Genomic DNA, 16,895 nt, shown 5'->3' on the forward strand with positions numbered 1-16,895 from the left:
TGGGATTTTTATTTATTTTTTCTGTGAAAGCTCAAGGTTTTGTTGCTAATTTCTATAGTGGAGTGAAGGCTGTGCTGTTGGGAGGATTTCTGCTGCAGTTTTTGGATATTTGAGATTATGCCGAACCAGTAAATTAGGAGCTGTGGATGAAGTTAGTCAAGTGGAATTACATATCAAATCAAGATGAGAAGGATAAGGGAAACAAGAGGGAAACAGGATCATCGAGTTACATTGTTTACTTCCTTCAAGCCTAATGGAGAATGAGGGTCAATGAGGAAAACATTGTGAGAATATCCAATACCATGCCCAAATATCAGTAAGTCCAAATAATGTTTGTTTTTCCTACGACTATGACACATGAAAGTAACAAAAATATTCTTCATGTATTTTGATAGATAGTAGTTGTCATTCCAGCAGAAACTGCAGGAATTAAATGCTTGCTCATTTGTGAACAAAAGCATATCTTTATTTTTAGTTATTATTTGATTGTTTTTAACTCAGCAAAGCCCATCAGAGCACAAGCTGTGGGCGGATGCGTTTATAAACCAGATATGGTGGGAGTTTTACTTTTAAAAGCAACCTTTTGCTTAAAAAAAAATAAAAATCATAAGACATTACTAATGGAAATGTCATCCACTGCCACCAAGTGTGTTTGTGGCGTTTCAGTCACATTTTCACAAGCTGGTGATGAAGTCAGACGGATCTCTGAGTAGCGGCAGCAGAAGGAATGCAGCTCGCTGTGTCGCCCTCTATATAAACAGCAACTTCCTTCTTCTGTGCCCCACTTCTTCTCCCTCTGACTTCCCATAACAAACTGCAGACAAAGACAAGCCTGCGCCAAACCAAAACCAAGCGGAGTCCTTCTCGCTAGATGCCACTGGGGCAAAATGAAGTTATAAATGTCAGCTATTAACTTCCCATTTCTGCTCTTTCTGCTTTCGAATCGGTGGCTGTTCAGCGCAAATCTCCTTTACTGTGGTCTTTTTTTTTTATTTTATTTTGAGCCCGTGCGCTCTGTGTTTGCAGAAAGTTAAGTGAATGTTGACTATGTATGCACTGCTGGTTTTTGTTGGCTCTTTTACTCTCTTGCTCCCTCGTGTTCATAGAGCTGCTCCGAGGAGACGGAGGAGCACCTCTTTATCACCCCATCACCTCCGCGCTGAGTAAATACCGCATCCCAGAGGTCAAAAGTCCAGCGCAGGCCTTGTGGCTTGGTGCTAACACAACTTGGTTTCCACTCATATGGAAAGACGAACATGCTCTCACGTTTGTTTGTTGTTTTTTTTTTCACAAATTTGAGCTTAAAACTGGCCTCCAGTTCCTTGTAAAAGTATTCATATAGTACACATTTGAACTTTTTTACACTTTCTTATATTAACCACACACTTCTATGTATTTTATGTGGATTTTATATGAAAGGCACACACTATAGTTCACAGAATGTCAGTGATAATATAATAATTAAAATTTTAGGCTATAAGCAGAAGTAGTAAAAATGTTACAAGCATTTGTCCTCAGCCTGCTGAGCCAATCCTTGTTGAGTCACCTTGTGTCTTTTATTATGTCTTGGTCTAAACCACTGCATTGTTGAGGTGAGCTTCCACCCCGCTGTCACCGACTGCAAGTTCAGACAAGTTTCCTCCAGTATTGCAGCATGTTTATTTCCATCCATCTCCCCAGAAGCTTCCCTACCCATACCAGGGTTTCCCCCAGAAAACTTGCTAAGCCCGTTGGTCGAGGTGGCCCACCGTGTTTTTGTATTAAAAGACAACAAATTTGCACTATAATTGTTCGTTCACAAAGATAAATCATTCTCACCACTTCACAACACGACCTCTGAATTCGCTACAAGTTATTCCTGCGATTCACTTTGAGCTGCGCAACCAGAGCTAACGCGGCGGATTTTAAACTCTTACCCAGAGTTCTCCAAAGGATCATAATTCCTCACAGTAGGTTGATGTAAATATCCATACAGGTCAGCCTGTGTCCAGTTTGAGTGAAAGGAGGCGCACGCGATCCACGCTGAGGTAAAGCAGCGGCAGCGCGCGAGGCAAAGCGCAGAGGCAAAGCGCAGAGACGCCAGCTGTGTGATTGGTCCGCGCGCTGTCGGGTCTAAATGCATAAACTATAAACCTATCTATTATAGACCTATCATTTAGGAATAAATCTGCTCTGCTAGTGAAATGCAAAGAGCAAAAGAGACGCTTGCAGCCCGGCTTAAAAAAAAAACAAAAACAAAAAAAAAAGATACTTCTTTTTTCTTTTCCTAGAAACGTAAACAAGCAACGATTAGCCTGGCGGCGGGGCTAGTAAAGCATGACGGGCTGCCAGGCTTAAAATACACTGGGGAGACCCTGCATACTGCACCACACAGTATGATGCTTCCACGACTCTGTGCCATGATAATGTCCAGGGTGATGTACAGTATAGACCTAGTTTCTGACAAAAATGTATAATTCTGATCTCGTTTGACCAAAGCAACTTCTTTCACAAACGATGTCGTTTCCACTACATGGCTTGTGAAAAATTTCAGCTGGCTTTTTTTCCCTTTATTTTTAACAACGTTTTTCCCCTTCCTCTTTTATGAAGGCTACATTTATATGTGTTTATGACTAATAAAGGTCAGGTCAACAAATTCCTCCATCCTCCAGACTTGCTGTTGGTCTCAAAGTAGCTTTGCTTTCGTGATTCATGCTCTCCTTTCAGATTAGGTGGGCAGCAAATCTTGTCCGATTCGCATCTGTGCCAAACTTAGATGGTGATTATGCTTTGGACTGTGCCACTTTTCAGATTTGTATTAATTCACTCATGTTCAATTTTGCAATTATGCACTCATTTGTGTTGATCTACCACAGGAAATATTACTGAAATGTATTTAAGGCCTGTGGTTGTAACTTGCCAAAAAGAGAGAAAAGGGTTCGGCGTTTTTGCAAGTCACCGCATGCGAAACGGCTCCATCGACTTTCAGAGGATTGAAATTGATTCGCAGCAGATATTCCTCAGACAGCCTGGATTTTATCACTGCTGCCAGCCGGTTGTTAAATAGCTGAAGAGAAAACAAAACAAAAAAAAAAAAAAAAAAAAAAGTGGAGCTTTAGTGTGCAAAGGACTCAGGTAAGAGTCAGGACAGATACTCACCCAGGTAGAGAGAACGGGGTAAACACAACCTGACAGCCTGTGATTTTATTTTTATTTTTATATTTTTTTCCTGCACATTTCATTGTTCCAGTCAGCATGCTCTGTGGATGTCATCTTTCTGTCCTGAGGGGACAGACATCTTGAAATGCAGAGTCACACTGCTGCTGATGACACAAGTCTGTGCTCAAACGTTCAATTTCATTTTTTTTTTTTCTGCGTTAGTAATAGATATCACATTTAATCTACAACCACAGCTTAGCGTTTCTCATCGGCTGTGTTGGTCAATTAGGCTCAGGAGGACTTTATTGCACTTTTAGCTCTTGTTTGATCTCACCACATGATGGTAAACTGTTAAATGCTCTTTTAAAGATTTCCACTGGCAACCAGAAATGGTTTACAGCTGATGAACACGATGAATTAATTAGCAGTTGAAGTGCTTGACACTTCCTGTTGGAGTTAATGGGGGGCTGCTGGGGGAAAAAACAAAAATAAAAACAAACAATGTATGGCAATGTGGAGAAAAAATAAACACTGACCACTTAAAGTATAAAGACATGAAATGAAATAAAAAAGAGAAACAAAATAAGATTGGACATATTAAAAGTTTAAATAAGTTAATAACTAAGAGAAAACAACATATTATGTTTTGAGAAACTGAATCAGTTTTATGTCATCGCAGGATGGTTCTGTCTGCCGTTTCATTTTAAAAAGCTGTGGTGAAGTCATGGAAACAACACATCACAACTCTCACCATTACCCCTTTTGTTTTATGTTGTCAGGTTCAGGCTTGTTTGACATTCTGCCCTTCTATTGTTCCACAACTGGCTATCTGACAGGATGTCGGTGTGTGGCGCGGGCTGAGTCAGCAGGAATAAAGATGTGGGGTCAGGGTGTCTTACCTGGACTGTTTTTGGTATAACATAACTCCAATTTGCTTTTTCTTGTGATCTGGTGGGTTGGTTGGTTGGTTGGTTGGTTGATGGTACAGTCACTCAAAAAGAAAACAACATCAAGGCCTTCTCAAGAGTTCAAGTGGAGAAGCTACCGGGGCGATGATTGTGCTTTCTCCATTGGGGTTCATTGCAAAGTTATTTTGAAATCCCATTTTTATGTAATAGGTGGTGTGCTAATTGCCAACCAGTTAAAAGACTAAATTGCTATTTGGCTGCACTCTGATTCTACGATGATGAAAGTATTTGTGTTTTTAGATGTCTTACATCCTGAACTCTTGCAGGAGGCCAAGGAATTTTAATAAAGATACAAATCGTTAACGTCTACTGAAGCTACGGTGTAGTTTTCCGCATCCTGGAATCACAACAAAACCCAAAGGAGTTATTAACCAGCACAAGAAAATGTGATACAATTCTGGTTCAACTCAATTTATTATTATTATTTTTTTCCCTTCGAGATGCATGAAAAGAAAAATCCAAAAAAATCAACCAAGCATGTACTGCAAAGAGTAGCTAGTTAATGTTCTTTTCTAAATGACAGTGTGTTAAGATTGAACGCCACCAAGATCTTGGTTACAGCCACCTCTCAATTTCACCCTTTATCTCAAAGCCTTTTAGCACAACCAGCACCTTAAGTGAAAAAGGATGAAAAAAAAAAGCAGAATTCAAAGAGACACACCAGCATGTTTTCTCAGCAGCACATTTATGAGCAAATAGCACATCTCTTTGACAGAATCAAAAGGGAAGTCATCATGCAAAATTGTTAAAGGGTAAAACATTTTTACCCTTTAATTTATGATATCGGAGGTGTGTGATACATTACTTTTAACACGTTGCCACGTATGGGACCGAAGCGATGAACACGAGAGCTTCCGCACGCGTTTCTGAATGAGGATATATTCTTTTATCTTTTTAGCAGTCAGAACGAGTGCAAGTCCTGCTCAGACATGAGAGGAAGAGTTTTGATGGTTTTAGTCTCTTGGCGGAGAACATACTTTCAGGAAGTCCTCAGGATATACACTCTCTGACCTGTAGTATATTACTGAATTTAAATTGAAAATTACAACTTTGCATAAGAAAAAAAAAAACGCTTTACCTTCACTCCGGAGTGGATCGCCAGCCTAAACTCTCTTTGAGGCTTTTAGAGAAATGTTCCTACTCACCTCTCTTTCAACAGAATATCAAAACAAGTCATCACATTAAATATGAAGCTGGAAACAGCAGGCGGTGAGCTCAGATTAGCATAAAGATTGTTGCCCCTCCAGCATTCGGGCTGCTAAGCTATTTTAGCCACCTGCTGCTACCATCTTCATACCTAATTTAGAAATATATAACCCAGCAGGGAGGTGAATATTTTCTTCGGAGAAAGAGTGTCAGATGTTCTTTAAAAGTGAGTCCGCACAGGCTTAATTCCCAGGCTTCTCTGCCACCATGTTTTTTTTGTTGTTGTTTTTTTTCTTTTTACCAAACGCGATACATGCCCTTTTCAGTTCCATCAACCAAAAAGCCTGTAGGAGGCTGAAAGGTTTTGCAGTAGCCGTTTCTGAAAGGCAGAGACTCTAATGTGCAGCGTTAGAGAGTAAAAGCAACACTTTTCACACTCCCAAAATGCACTTATCCATGTTTAAAAATATATATGTCTCTATGCGGAAGAAAAAAGCACAACAGCAGTGCTGGTATGCCGGTTAAAAGCAATAGGTGGCAATAAAGCTGACATCATCAATAGATTAAATGAATGTAACATCCGGTTTTTGAAGAAACGAATCAGAGGGAAATCCCAGACGTCTCCCATTGTTAGGAATCCCAAAATGAACTTTTTTTTCCCTGAGTTTTTCCATTCCAAAAACGCATAGAGATGAAGGGTAGCTGGACTAGTTTTGTTTGCAGGACGCCTGTGTTTGTGTGGGACAGGGGCATAGGACAGGAGGAAAAATTAAAGCAGGAGGAAAAATTGATTCAACTGAAGGAGAATAGCAATTGTAAGATCAGGGAAACGACGGGAAGGATTGACTGGGAGCATCCAGTAAAAACTATCTCAAGGCTATCATGCTTGGAATTTCCACGACAACAACAGCTGCCTGTGGACACACTGACCCTTTTAACCTGCAGATGTGCTCTAAACACACACACACACACTCCATCTGAGATCTGAAGGCCGCACACAACTGCTACACACACACACGAGCGCGCACGCACACGCGCACACACACACACAMACACACGCGCGCACACACACACCCCTCCATAAACAGGAAATGTTCCCTGAGATCAAACCCCTCGTGTTCGACAAAACAAACTCCTTGATGGTTTTCCCCAGGAGTCACATTAGACGTTGCGTTTTAATTTAGGTTTTTATTGAGAACGAGTCTGTCTGTCTCTGTCTGTCTGTCTGGGTGGCTGTCTGAGTCGACAACGGGAGCGCCTCACACAGCAGCGGCAATTTTCCGTACATTTGCGGAAATTTATTGCAGTCAGATGGCCGGAGCATGTGGAAACGTGTATCGCGATTGCACTCAGCAGTCCTTTTTTTTTTTACAGCTCCATGATGTGCGCTTATGTGTTTGGTTTGCCTTTGCGTGGCAACAGCAGCCAGCTGTGCACAAGCAGGGAGTTTTCTGCTGTTCCCAAATGAAGCCCCCAGAGGGGCGAGTTTGCTGAAAGCCGAGTGTGAGACTTTGCATAGCAGACTTTCCTCCGTCAGGGCTGATAATTAGCTTAATCAGCCGTATTTGCTCTTGAATGAGTTTTTGATTTGAAAGGATTAAAAAGTCTTGTCGTCATGGCAGCGGAAGTCTCAGTGCCCACCGTAGTTGTTGGTTTGCGAGGAGGAATGCGACAGGAATGCAATCGCCTGTGAGCTGTGCGCCGTGACTGAAGATAAAGATGGATTTTGTTTCGATGGGGTTCACCCTCCTCAGCGCCTGACTTTGATTTCAGAGGAGACTTCGCAAAAAATGTAACATCCAAATCCGTTGTAATAAACTCTTGGGTAATTATTACCAACTCCTGAGTTTTTGTCGTGCTACATTAAGTCGTAAATGTCCTCTTTCCAACCTCTTACATCGTAAATTCAAATCCTCCGTACAGAGGCGGAACAAATTAAGATTATTCAGACGCCTCAGCATGCTAAATAAAAAATAAAAAAAAAGTAAATAAAAACAAATACTACAGAGTATCATCTCTCATTTTATCTGTATTTGCATTGAGAATAATGTATGGATTTGTACTTTGCCTGCTCTTTACCTGAAGTTAAAATTATCTGCTGCCTGGGAGACAGCAGATAATAGATAAATATATGTTTCTGGACTGAGAAATGTTTAATAAACTGATCTGCTTTCACCCAAGCCGTGGATCTGTGCAGCTCCTCCAGAGTTGCCATGGCTCACTTAGCTGCTTCCTTGATTATTGCTCTCTCTGCCCGGCTTGTCAGTTTAAGTGGATGGGAATGCCCTGGTAGGTGCGGCCATGCCATGCCCACAAAAACACACTGAAAGTTGTGGTTGCTACATGACAGAACATGTTACATTACAGCCGGGGTCCAGTTAAAGCGCTGCAACAGTAACGGCAGTTAAGAATCTACAAGATGACACATTTTCCTAACTGTCATTTTTATTTTGCCCTGTGATAAAATGGGGAATCCACAAAGATTTCAGCGGTTTTGCACCAACTCATAGCCGTGAATTTGTATGATCTTGGCAGGTGGCGTTACTGTAAGTCTGCAAGAAATAAACGAAAGCCAGCGTAACGCCTCCTAAAGCCAAAAGATTACGCCATGCGTTTTAACGTGTCCGTGTGCGCAAGGATTTGTTATATAATAAGGATATATTAATAACGCACTAACATGCCCTCCTCACACACTGCAACATTAATTTACTCTGTGTTTTCTGACTGCTCAAAACGTATTTGAAATGATGTAACGTCGCCTGATTGATGCTGTGGCCGTGCGAGAAGACTTTAATGTGGACAGACTTTATCACCATATCAAAACTTGTGGCTGTGATTCTGCACTTTTATTTAGATGTATTTTAATACAAATTAAGCGAGGCAAACATTTGAAATATTGCGATGCTTGTGTGTGTGTTTTTTTCTTTTTTTTTTTCTTTCAGAAGGCAGCAGAGATAACTGAAATATGTGAAGACTTGCATGTTGGATGACTGACATTCCTCATTGGCATGTCCAGATCTGTAGCTTCCCTGCACACACATATAGGCACGCACACACGCACCTACCTCCCCGTATCTCCTGGACGCTCTCAGGACACATTCATAATGGTCAGACACCATGTTGTTGTTTTTATTTTAGCCTTTTTCCTATTTTTTTAACTTTTAATTTCTGAATATTTCCTTTTTCCTACATCTTGCTGACAGAACCGTTTCAGAAAGAGAATGTGTGACTAACAAACTGTAATATAGAAACACATGTTCGTCCAGATGGTTTGGAAAAGTTTTTGCAAAAAACTGGAAAGTATCATGTCCAACTATTTGATACTAAAACTGTACACTTTTTTAATTTTTTTTTTTAACTTTTGTTGTACAAAGACATGTACAACATAAGTTGGACTGCAGAAATGAAATCAGACAGCCAAACAAACAATACCATAAAAGTTACCTTGTGAAGCGTTGCCAAATCTCTTTTCAATACCCAGGTGCGTAACGCTCAGGCTTCTGGCTACATTTGTCTGCTCGGGTCGCAGCTCGACACCCTCTTCAAATTTTTGTATACTTTTTCCTCACTGTTTGTTGTTTATTTCTTTTTGTCTGACAATGGCAATTCTTCAGATAGTCCTGAACGGAGGATGTCACATCAGTGGGGAGTTTGAAGAGCAAAAATCCTCTCAAGCCAACAAAAGGACAAGCTCTTTGCAGAGTTTCCGCACAACCTTAAGAACTCTTCCTTTTTCACTTTTATTTTGTGGTGCTTTTAGAGCTTTTTCCACAATATTCAGACAGAAAATGGACAGAGAACCAGAGAAAGAGAAGGGGGGGTAAAACATGCAGCACAGGTTCCAGAGTTAGGCATCAAATCGCAGATGGCTACATGCTGTAGTTCGGACCAATAAATCCATACATTGTTAGGCTGTGCTGTAACTACATGACCCATGATGCACGGCAGCAGTGTTCAACTACGGTTCATTCTTCTGGAAAAAGTACAAAATCTATTATGCAATTATGTATGTTCCTCTCAGTAAATGATTTCTTATGCATACCTGAATGCATGTTGTCCTCTTGAGTGGATATCAAATAAATATTTGATCATGCCTCATAAAAATGTTAATTCATGCATTAGAATGTTCTACAAACGTTTAGGAAAAAAAATTAATTCTGTTTGATATTAAAATACTTCGATTGAAATGACCGAAACTTTCTTTGTGACTGAAGATGGAAGCTGAAGCTTAAAAACTTGTATATTTACTGAACTTGTTGTTTCTTTTTCCTAATTAGTTTACGCAACAATATCAAAGCCACTTCAATCTTTAAATACAAAATAAAAAAAAAGAATAGCATGTAGTTAGATTAATGCTAGAATTATGAAAGCTTTATTACACTTAAAACTAAAATGCTGCTTTTAAATACATAAATGAATCCACTCTGTCTTTAAAAGATTTGCTGTAGTTTGCTAATTGCCATCTTTTCCTTTTCAGACGTTTTTCACAGAAATCAAAGAAGTCATTAAAATGACTTTCAAAGAAATTGAGCCAGCTTTAAAAATTGTTAAGGATAAAAAAATAAAAAAATAAATAAAAACCTTCTTTGTGTCCTCAGAGTCTCCTCCGGAGAGGACGGGACGCCGCCGCAGCATGCCAGGCTCCTCGGACAAGAACGCCACCGCCATGGAAACCACCTCCACCGCCGCCACCCCTTTCAGAGTCACCGTGAGTACTGTGAGTGCTGCTTTTTTTAAAATCTACCAATCGTCCTCTCTCTGTCTCTCTGTTACCTGTTAGATTTTTTTTATCTCATAGATTGATATTTTAAAAGGCCGTTTTAATGTCCAGATGAACTCGAATCAAAAGTCTTTCGAACTGTGACATCACAGCACGCATTTGGTTTGCCTCCATCACTCAGGCCTCTATTGTTGTTGGGTTTTTTTTTTCAGCCTACATGATAAGCTTTATTTAAGCTCAGTCACTTAAGTTACCACACAGATTCCCATTTCCACTGTCAAACATAAATAGAGTGCACTCTTTTTATTTTCCCCCTCTCTTGCTTTTTCTTTTTTTTTTGTCCATCAGCCCGCTGTAACGCTCTGTCATGTTTAATTCAATAGATAAACAGCCACTTAATGAAGCAAAAAATTCTGCCATGAGTCATCAATTTAAAGATAATTAGCAATTAGCATCGCATATTTAAATTAATATTTAACAAGTGGGGAGATGGCAACCCGGAGGTGAAGTGTAAACCGCTCAAAGTCAGGCCAGCGGAGCGACGACGTTTGTTTCTCATAAACATGTAAACTCCATGTCACCTCCTTAGTTTACACAGGATAAATGAATACAGGAATGGACTAAATTGGCAGCCAAAAGATATGACGGTATCCATTACAACAGGAAAAAAAGCAAGTGTTTTAAAGGCTTTTTTGGAAGTTGTTATGGACTATAATTGATGTGGACTCCTTCTTAATAGAACATGCAGCAGTTTTGCCACTTGTGTTACATTTTGTCTCAGTCCTTTCTGGATCTTATTGATCCCCTGTAGAGAGACATGCGAGCAGAGTCTTTGTTTGATCTTGATTTCAACAGGAATTAACGAGCGCTTATGAAAAGAAACAAAGAACTGCAGGCTTGTAAGAGAGGTAAAGGGTCAGATGGAAGGGCTGACTTATTGATTAGCTGCCTCTGAAGCGGCTTCCTGTGCTTCTCAGGGAAAGGAAAGTTGGAAGCGATCTGCTGCAAAGTCACCCTCAGTCACATGACCTCTTGACCCCAAGCCGTGAGCCTAATATTGATGAGCTTAAACAACTGATTCCTGCCCAAAGTTAACATAATTCTCTTGAAGATGGTTCAACTTTTCCTGTGCTCCTTTCCCATATGCTTCCCCCTAGTGGTATGTAGCGGTATTGCATCAGCAATCAAACCATGACACTTTCAGGTGTCGTCCACATACAACTCTGGAAAAAAATAAATAGGAGGCCACTTAATATGATCAGTTTCTCTGATTTTACTTTTTATAGGTATATGTTTGAGTAAAAGTTTGTATTTATTTGCAGAAAATGACTAATGGTCAAAACAATGAAAAAGATGTAGTTCTTTCAGACCTCAAATAATGCAAAGAAAACAAATTGATATTCATTTTGAAACAACAATACTAATGTTTAACTCATGAAGAGTTTATAAATCAATATTTGGTGGAATAACCAGGAGGTTTCCAGTGGGATTCGGTGCAGAGGATTCTTTTTTTTTTTTCCAGAGCTGTAGGTTATGGTTAGTAAGGATGTTGAGTGAATGGCCACTGTTCCTCGTCATTCCTCTTTATTCCAGAAACAAACTTTCACACTCTGACAACAAGAGTTATAATGATCTCTAAAGCACTCCTTCTAAGGCCTCGAGCTAAATCCGTCAAAATCTTTTTCTGTCTTGCGTTTGGAGGGACTGGGTTTCGTATCTGCAAACACACACGCTCACGCACACACACACGCACGCACGCACACACACACACACACACATACACACACGCACGCCTCTATTGTTCTCGAATACTCTTATTTCATCAGAACCGTAAACCACAAAAACTGAAATCTTTTCAAAGTGTCTGTTAAAAGCAGATAAAGAGTTAAAATAGAAGTTACAGTTTCTTTTGCTTCACTTATCCTGGGTGACTGAACTGATTCTCCTTCTACCTCCCGTTTTCTCTCCAATAAATAGCAGAAAGGTCTAATTGGGAAGGTACGTCCTCTGGTTTTATCCATTTATGCTAAAGGAGAACACAAGATGTGACAGTAGAAGCAAAGAAAACCTCGCTGATTGTCCCGGCTCTGATTCTATCAGGCCGCATTAAGGGCGGCCGGGAACCAGCGAGCCGAGGGAATAGAATTAACTGGTTGCAAAGCATTTGCTTTAATTTCATGACAAAAACGAGGCCCCGCAATAAAGCCCAGCTGAACTCCTTTAAGTGCTGATTTAATGAACTCGGACAGCCTGAGATTGCAATCAAGCTTTTGGGGTGGGTTGTAACATCCGCATACACACGCACACCCCCCCCCACACACACACACACAAACCCGCACACACATGCAACACACACACTTGCACAGTCTAGAGGTTAAGCTGCAAACAAGATAGGGCAGTAAAATATTGATACAATATTTCTGGAGCCCGTCAGATTCTGTTTAGGAGTGAGCGCAATAAGAAAAGACAGACAGGCTGTTGAGAAGCAGGTGCCCCTCCGTGCGGTATGCTCATGTTGAATTGGTTTATGACATCCCACCCTGCCTCTTTGCTGTCAGCCGCCGAAATGTGGAATAAGTAAACAGCTTGTTGAGATTCACATAAGCATGGGAAACAGTAACCTCAAGTCTAGTTTTTTTTATTTGCAAATTGACAGGTGCACAATACACTTTTTATTCCTCATTGTCTTCCTTTTTATTTTTATTTTTTGGTTACATTTATCTCCTCCCGGCTGCCAGTCATACTCGACGCTACTCTATATAGCAACAGCGATTGTAGCATGTAATGGTGTTTGCACTTCCTATTACTCCACTTCTCTTATATTGTGACTTAGACCCAACTTAGAGTGTAATATAACATAAGACAGAGTCGGAGGAATTCAGCATTCATTGTGCAAAGTTAGTTTTGTTCTCCTCAGTCTGCATTATTGTGTGAAGGGTACTTTTGTTTTATGTTTTTTTTTACAGGTTTGTTTGTTAGACTGAAGTCCTTTTCAAACAAACAAACAAACAAATAAACAAACAAACAAACAAAAAAGTCAAATAATGCTTGAAAAACCCCAGATCATTGACACACACAAACCCATAAAATCAAAGCCTGGGCCAGTTAAGCGACTGCATATGAACCAGTGTGGTACTTGCTACCTTGAACAGATTTTTGGGGTTTGTGAAGCCGTGCTACATGTAGAATGCCGAGTCTAGCTGGGTTCTTCTTTTTGTTTTATGTTTGCTGTTGTTTTCTGTTATGTGTCCCAGGGTGCACGGTGTGATAGGCGTCTTATTCAGAATAAGAGCAATAACAGGCCGCGTCGGAGTGAAGCCCAAAACTATACTTTGCCCCATTTGACCATCCTTTGTTTCACTTTGCTCTGCTACCAATTCCACGCTCTGCTGAGCTCCTATCCGCCGCCAACATTGTCACTCGTCTGCTGTACTTTTCTCCCGGCTTTCCTCATCACTTAGTTTCGTTCTGTTGCTTCTTCTGCTGACTTGTGCTCTGCCACCTCCACGTTGTGCTCAAATTATTTAATTTATCCTCCTGCTGCTTGTCACCCCTCACTGTCAGTCATTTTTCTCTCCATTTGTTTTGTTTTTGGGTTGACTTCAGGTCCCTTCTTGTCCCTGCTTCTCCTTCCTAATTAATTTTGTTTTTTTTAATGTTTTTTTTTGTATGTTTTGATTTGAATTATGCTGAATTTGTTTAAAAAAAGAAGTCAAGTTGGCCACAGCTGTCCGCACTCTGCTTCATATCTCTGATTTGTCTTTCATTAATGCCCCTCTCTGTGCTTGAATTGGGAGTTTTATTCATCACCTCGCCGCGTGAGGATGCAAAAAGAAGCAACGTTTTAATTTGTGAACCGCAAACATGCCGACGACAGCAGGCTAACGCGCTCTCCGGGGACTGCGGGGAAGGAGCACGGAATCGCTTTGCCTTTCGAGAAGTTCGGAAGCAGTGATATGCGGAAATGAGAAAAAGGTGTTTGGGCGTTATTAAATTTTCATCTGCTCTGTCTTCCGTGTCAAACAGTCAAACTCAGTGGGTCTTAATCTCGTCATGGTTATGGAGGAGCCGATGCGGTGCGGGGTGGTTGATAGATTCCTTCTTGTTTCAGTAGGACTCCTCTGTTTCTTTGTTTAGATAGACGATCCTACTAATCAAACCACATGCCCACACTCCTAAAGAAAAAATAAATATATATTGATGTCACAAGACAGAGTAAATGTTCCACTTAAGCTGCTATATTTAGCTCTACTCATGTAATGACTCAGTCCCAGTCATTCATCTGACAGTCCAACAGAATTGGCAGCAACACCAGTAACCCAGTTTACTTCCCACATCTTTGGCTGATAGAAGTCTGGATTTATTTAAGAATTACATGCATGCAATTTCTTGTTTTGTTTCTTTTTTTCTTTTTTTTGTTTTCTTTTTGTCCAAGTTTTGAGTATGAAAAAGCAAAAGCAACCCTGATCCCAGAGGGTTCAGTGGGATCATTTAATTTCTCTTATGAAGACAAAAGTGAAAGTTCAGCTGTAATCAGAGCTCATCATAGTCCTGCTGTCACAATGTTGATCTCCACTCATATGTGACTGTATTTCACATTGTTCTAAATCACTGACCTGTGGGTGTTTCCTATAATAGTCCCCCATATGTTTAGTGAATGTGCATTGGGATGAAGAGTGTGAAAGTCATTGTGTGTTATTGCATCTTCGCTGTTTTGTTTTTTTTTTTCATTTCCCACTTAATGAGCCTACATACGTATATTAATAGTCATTTAATAGTAGTTATGTTACTATGTGATTCTCTGGGGGGAACACTATTATGCAGTGATTAATGGTCATCTCAATGGGATTTATTATCATGCCATAAATTTTGTAATTGAATAAGTTGGATTAGGTTATGGCTTTCTTTTGAATTGTAAAATAATCATGGTATTTGTAGATGATCCTCAGAATAATAATAATAAAAACAGAGTAAAATCATTGCTAATTGCACATTTTCTTATAAATGAGACAAAAAAGAAAAAAAAGCAGCGTAATGGTGGCTGAGACTCCTGTGTTCATGAACTTGTTTGGTTATTATTATCCGTGTAGCTCAGCGTTACATCTATAAGGTACCAGCTGAGTTCAGATGTCAACTCAAGGCATTAAAAACGAGCATCATAAACATGTCTAGGTCAATCAGCCTATATCAAACTCAGATCTATGCAGTTCATTCCACTGCAATACAACCAAAACCCAATTCTATGCAAATTCTAATACAACACAAATAAAGCAGCAATGGCTCGACTCCTGCTGTTTGGCTGCTGAACCTTTCCTGTGTAAAAACCGCGAATGATGCAACACTAGTTCTGTTGCTAATAGACATGCTACAGCTTTAGGTGAAGGTATTTTTCCAAAGATGGAAAATGTGGTTCATATTCTGTTGTGTGTTACAGTTCTCCTTGGCATAGAGTTGGTCTAAACTGAAACCTCTTTCTGATTTAAAACTGCAATCCTTAGAAATACTCGATTCCCAGATTATTAGAAGCTATCTGAAAGTTTTGGACAAGCTCCCACAGAGTCGCATCTGAAGTTGCTGAGTAAGCGGAGTACTTCTGTGGCGGCAAATTGAACTTAATGCAGGGTTGACGCCGTGCTTCCTTTGCACTGTTTGCTCCGGTCTTGTTTCTCCACGATCCTCCTCATTTAAAACAAGTTATTATTTCAGCTCCCTGTCGTAGCCACTGCTTTATTATTCATGCACTGCAGCTTTGGACAGGAACTTACATCAACAGCGAAAATATAATACTGTGAATATCGGTTTATTTGTTCGCCGTAATCCTGCCTTACCCAAAAAGAAAATAGAAAAAATCTTTTCCTTCAAAATTACCAAGTAATTAGGAATTGCAGCACTTTGTGTTGGTACACAGCGATAATACACACACTCATTATTGGCGTAAAGCTCAGGTTACTGGCATGAGAGTGTCCTTTGTTTTCAGGCCAGAGTGCCTCCTGATGACAGGTGTTGTTCATCGGGATGCTGAGGTTTGCTCTGTGATCAGCTGCCAAGCTGTGAGGAAGTCGCTCTCCAATTATTCCCAGTCCATCGAAGCCTGGGGAGACCTATTCATACTGTAGGTGGTAATTGTTACACAAGTGTGCTAATGGCCCGAACGGGGCGGAGGGAGGTCTCTTTCACTGGGCAATTTGCCCATCACAGTCATGTGGACGGGCGACGCATATGAGGACAACGGAAGGTTAAAGCACTTTAGGTAATGCATGTCTGTTAGGGTATGTGATGCTTTTTTTCCAACTTAGTCTGACTGAAATGTCAACCTGGTGTTCTGCTTTGTGGAACAAACCACTGCAAAAGGTCTTTGCAAAAGCTTTTTATCGAGACACGAAACTCTTACATATTTGAGATTTTTGTAGCCTCACAGCTAATGGTTTCTGCAACGTGGTCTTCATGAGGGAAACTGAAAAAGCCCACCTATGATTAAAACATTAGTGGACAGACGGCCTTGTGAAGAGCAAACACACCGGGCAGGACGGAGGTCAAGTTGTGGAGAAGTTGTAGAAATGCTTTACGTTAGCAGAGGCACACAGGGAAGCTAAGCACAAAGCAACTCTTAACTAAAATCTCTAAGGGTGCAAAGTCAGAAACCTGACATTAAATCCAATTCTTTTCAGATTCTTATTTCATTTGTTGTATAATTTAGATCATTCTATATCATTTCTCTTTCACTTCACTCATATGTCGTCTTGAAATGCACATGACAAAATGTGATGCGTGTTCAATGGGTACAAATACTTTTGCAAGGGTCTTCGTAAAATACTTGAGAGCATGGGTTTAAAATCATTATCTTTGCGTGTTTGACGTGGTCACCTTACAAAACAAAGAACACTCCACATGCCAGGAAATTGGACCTGAAAGAACATTCTTTC

General features: G+C 40.3%; 1 protein-coding gene across 7 annotated transcripts in view; it reads left to right on the forward strand.

Moving 5' to 3' along the window:
- Positions 1–16,895, forward strand: part of LOC103473386 (disabled homolog 2-interacting protein) — a 183,964-nt gene that overhangs the window by 72,110 nt on the left and 94,959 nt on the right. For 5 of the 7 annotated variants that reach the window (XM_008423605.2, XM_008423607.2, XM_008423610.2 and 2 more), the window contains one exon: positions 9,851–9,969. In XM_008423605.2, coding sequence (XP_008421827.1) covers positions 9,851–9,969 — 119 coding nt within the window. The remainder of the gene's footprint in view (positions 1–9,850; positions 9,970–16,895) is intronic. The other 2 variants (XM_008423606.2, XM_008423609.2) reach the window with 1 other exon arrangement.

This window comes from Poecilia reticulata, linkage group LG12, assembly GCF_000633615.1.
Source record: "Poecilia reticulata strain Guanapo linkage group LG12, Guppy_female_1.0+MT, whole genome shotgun sequence".
In the NCBI taxonomy this organism is placed as follows: Eukaryota; Metazoa; Chordata; class Actinopteri; order Cyprinodontiformes; family Poeciliidae; genus Poecilia; species Poecilia reticulata.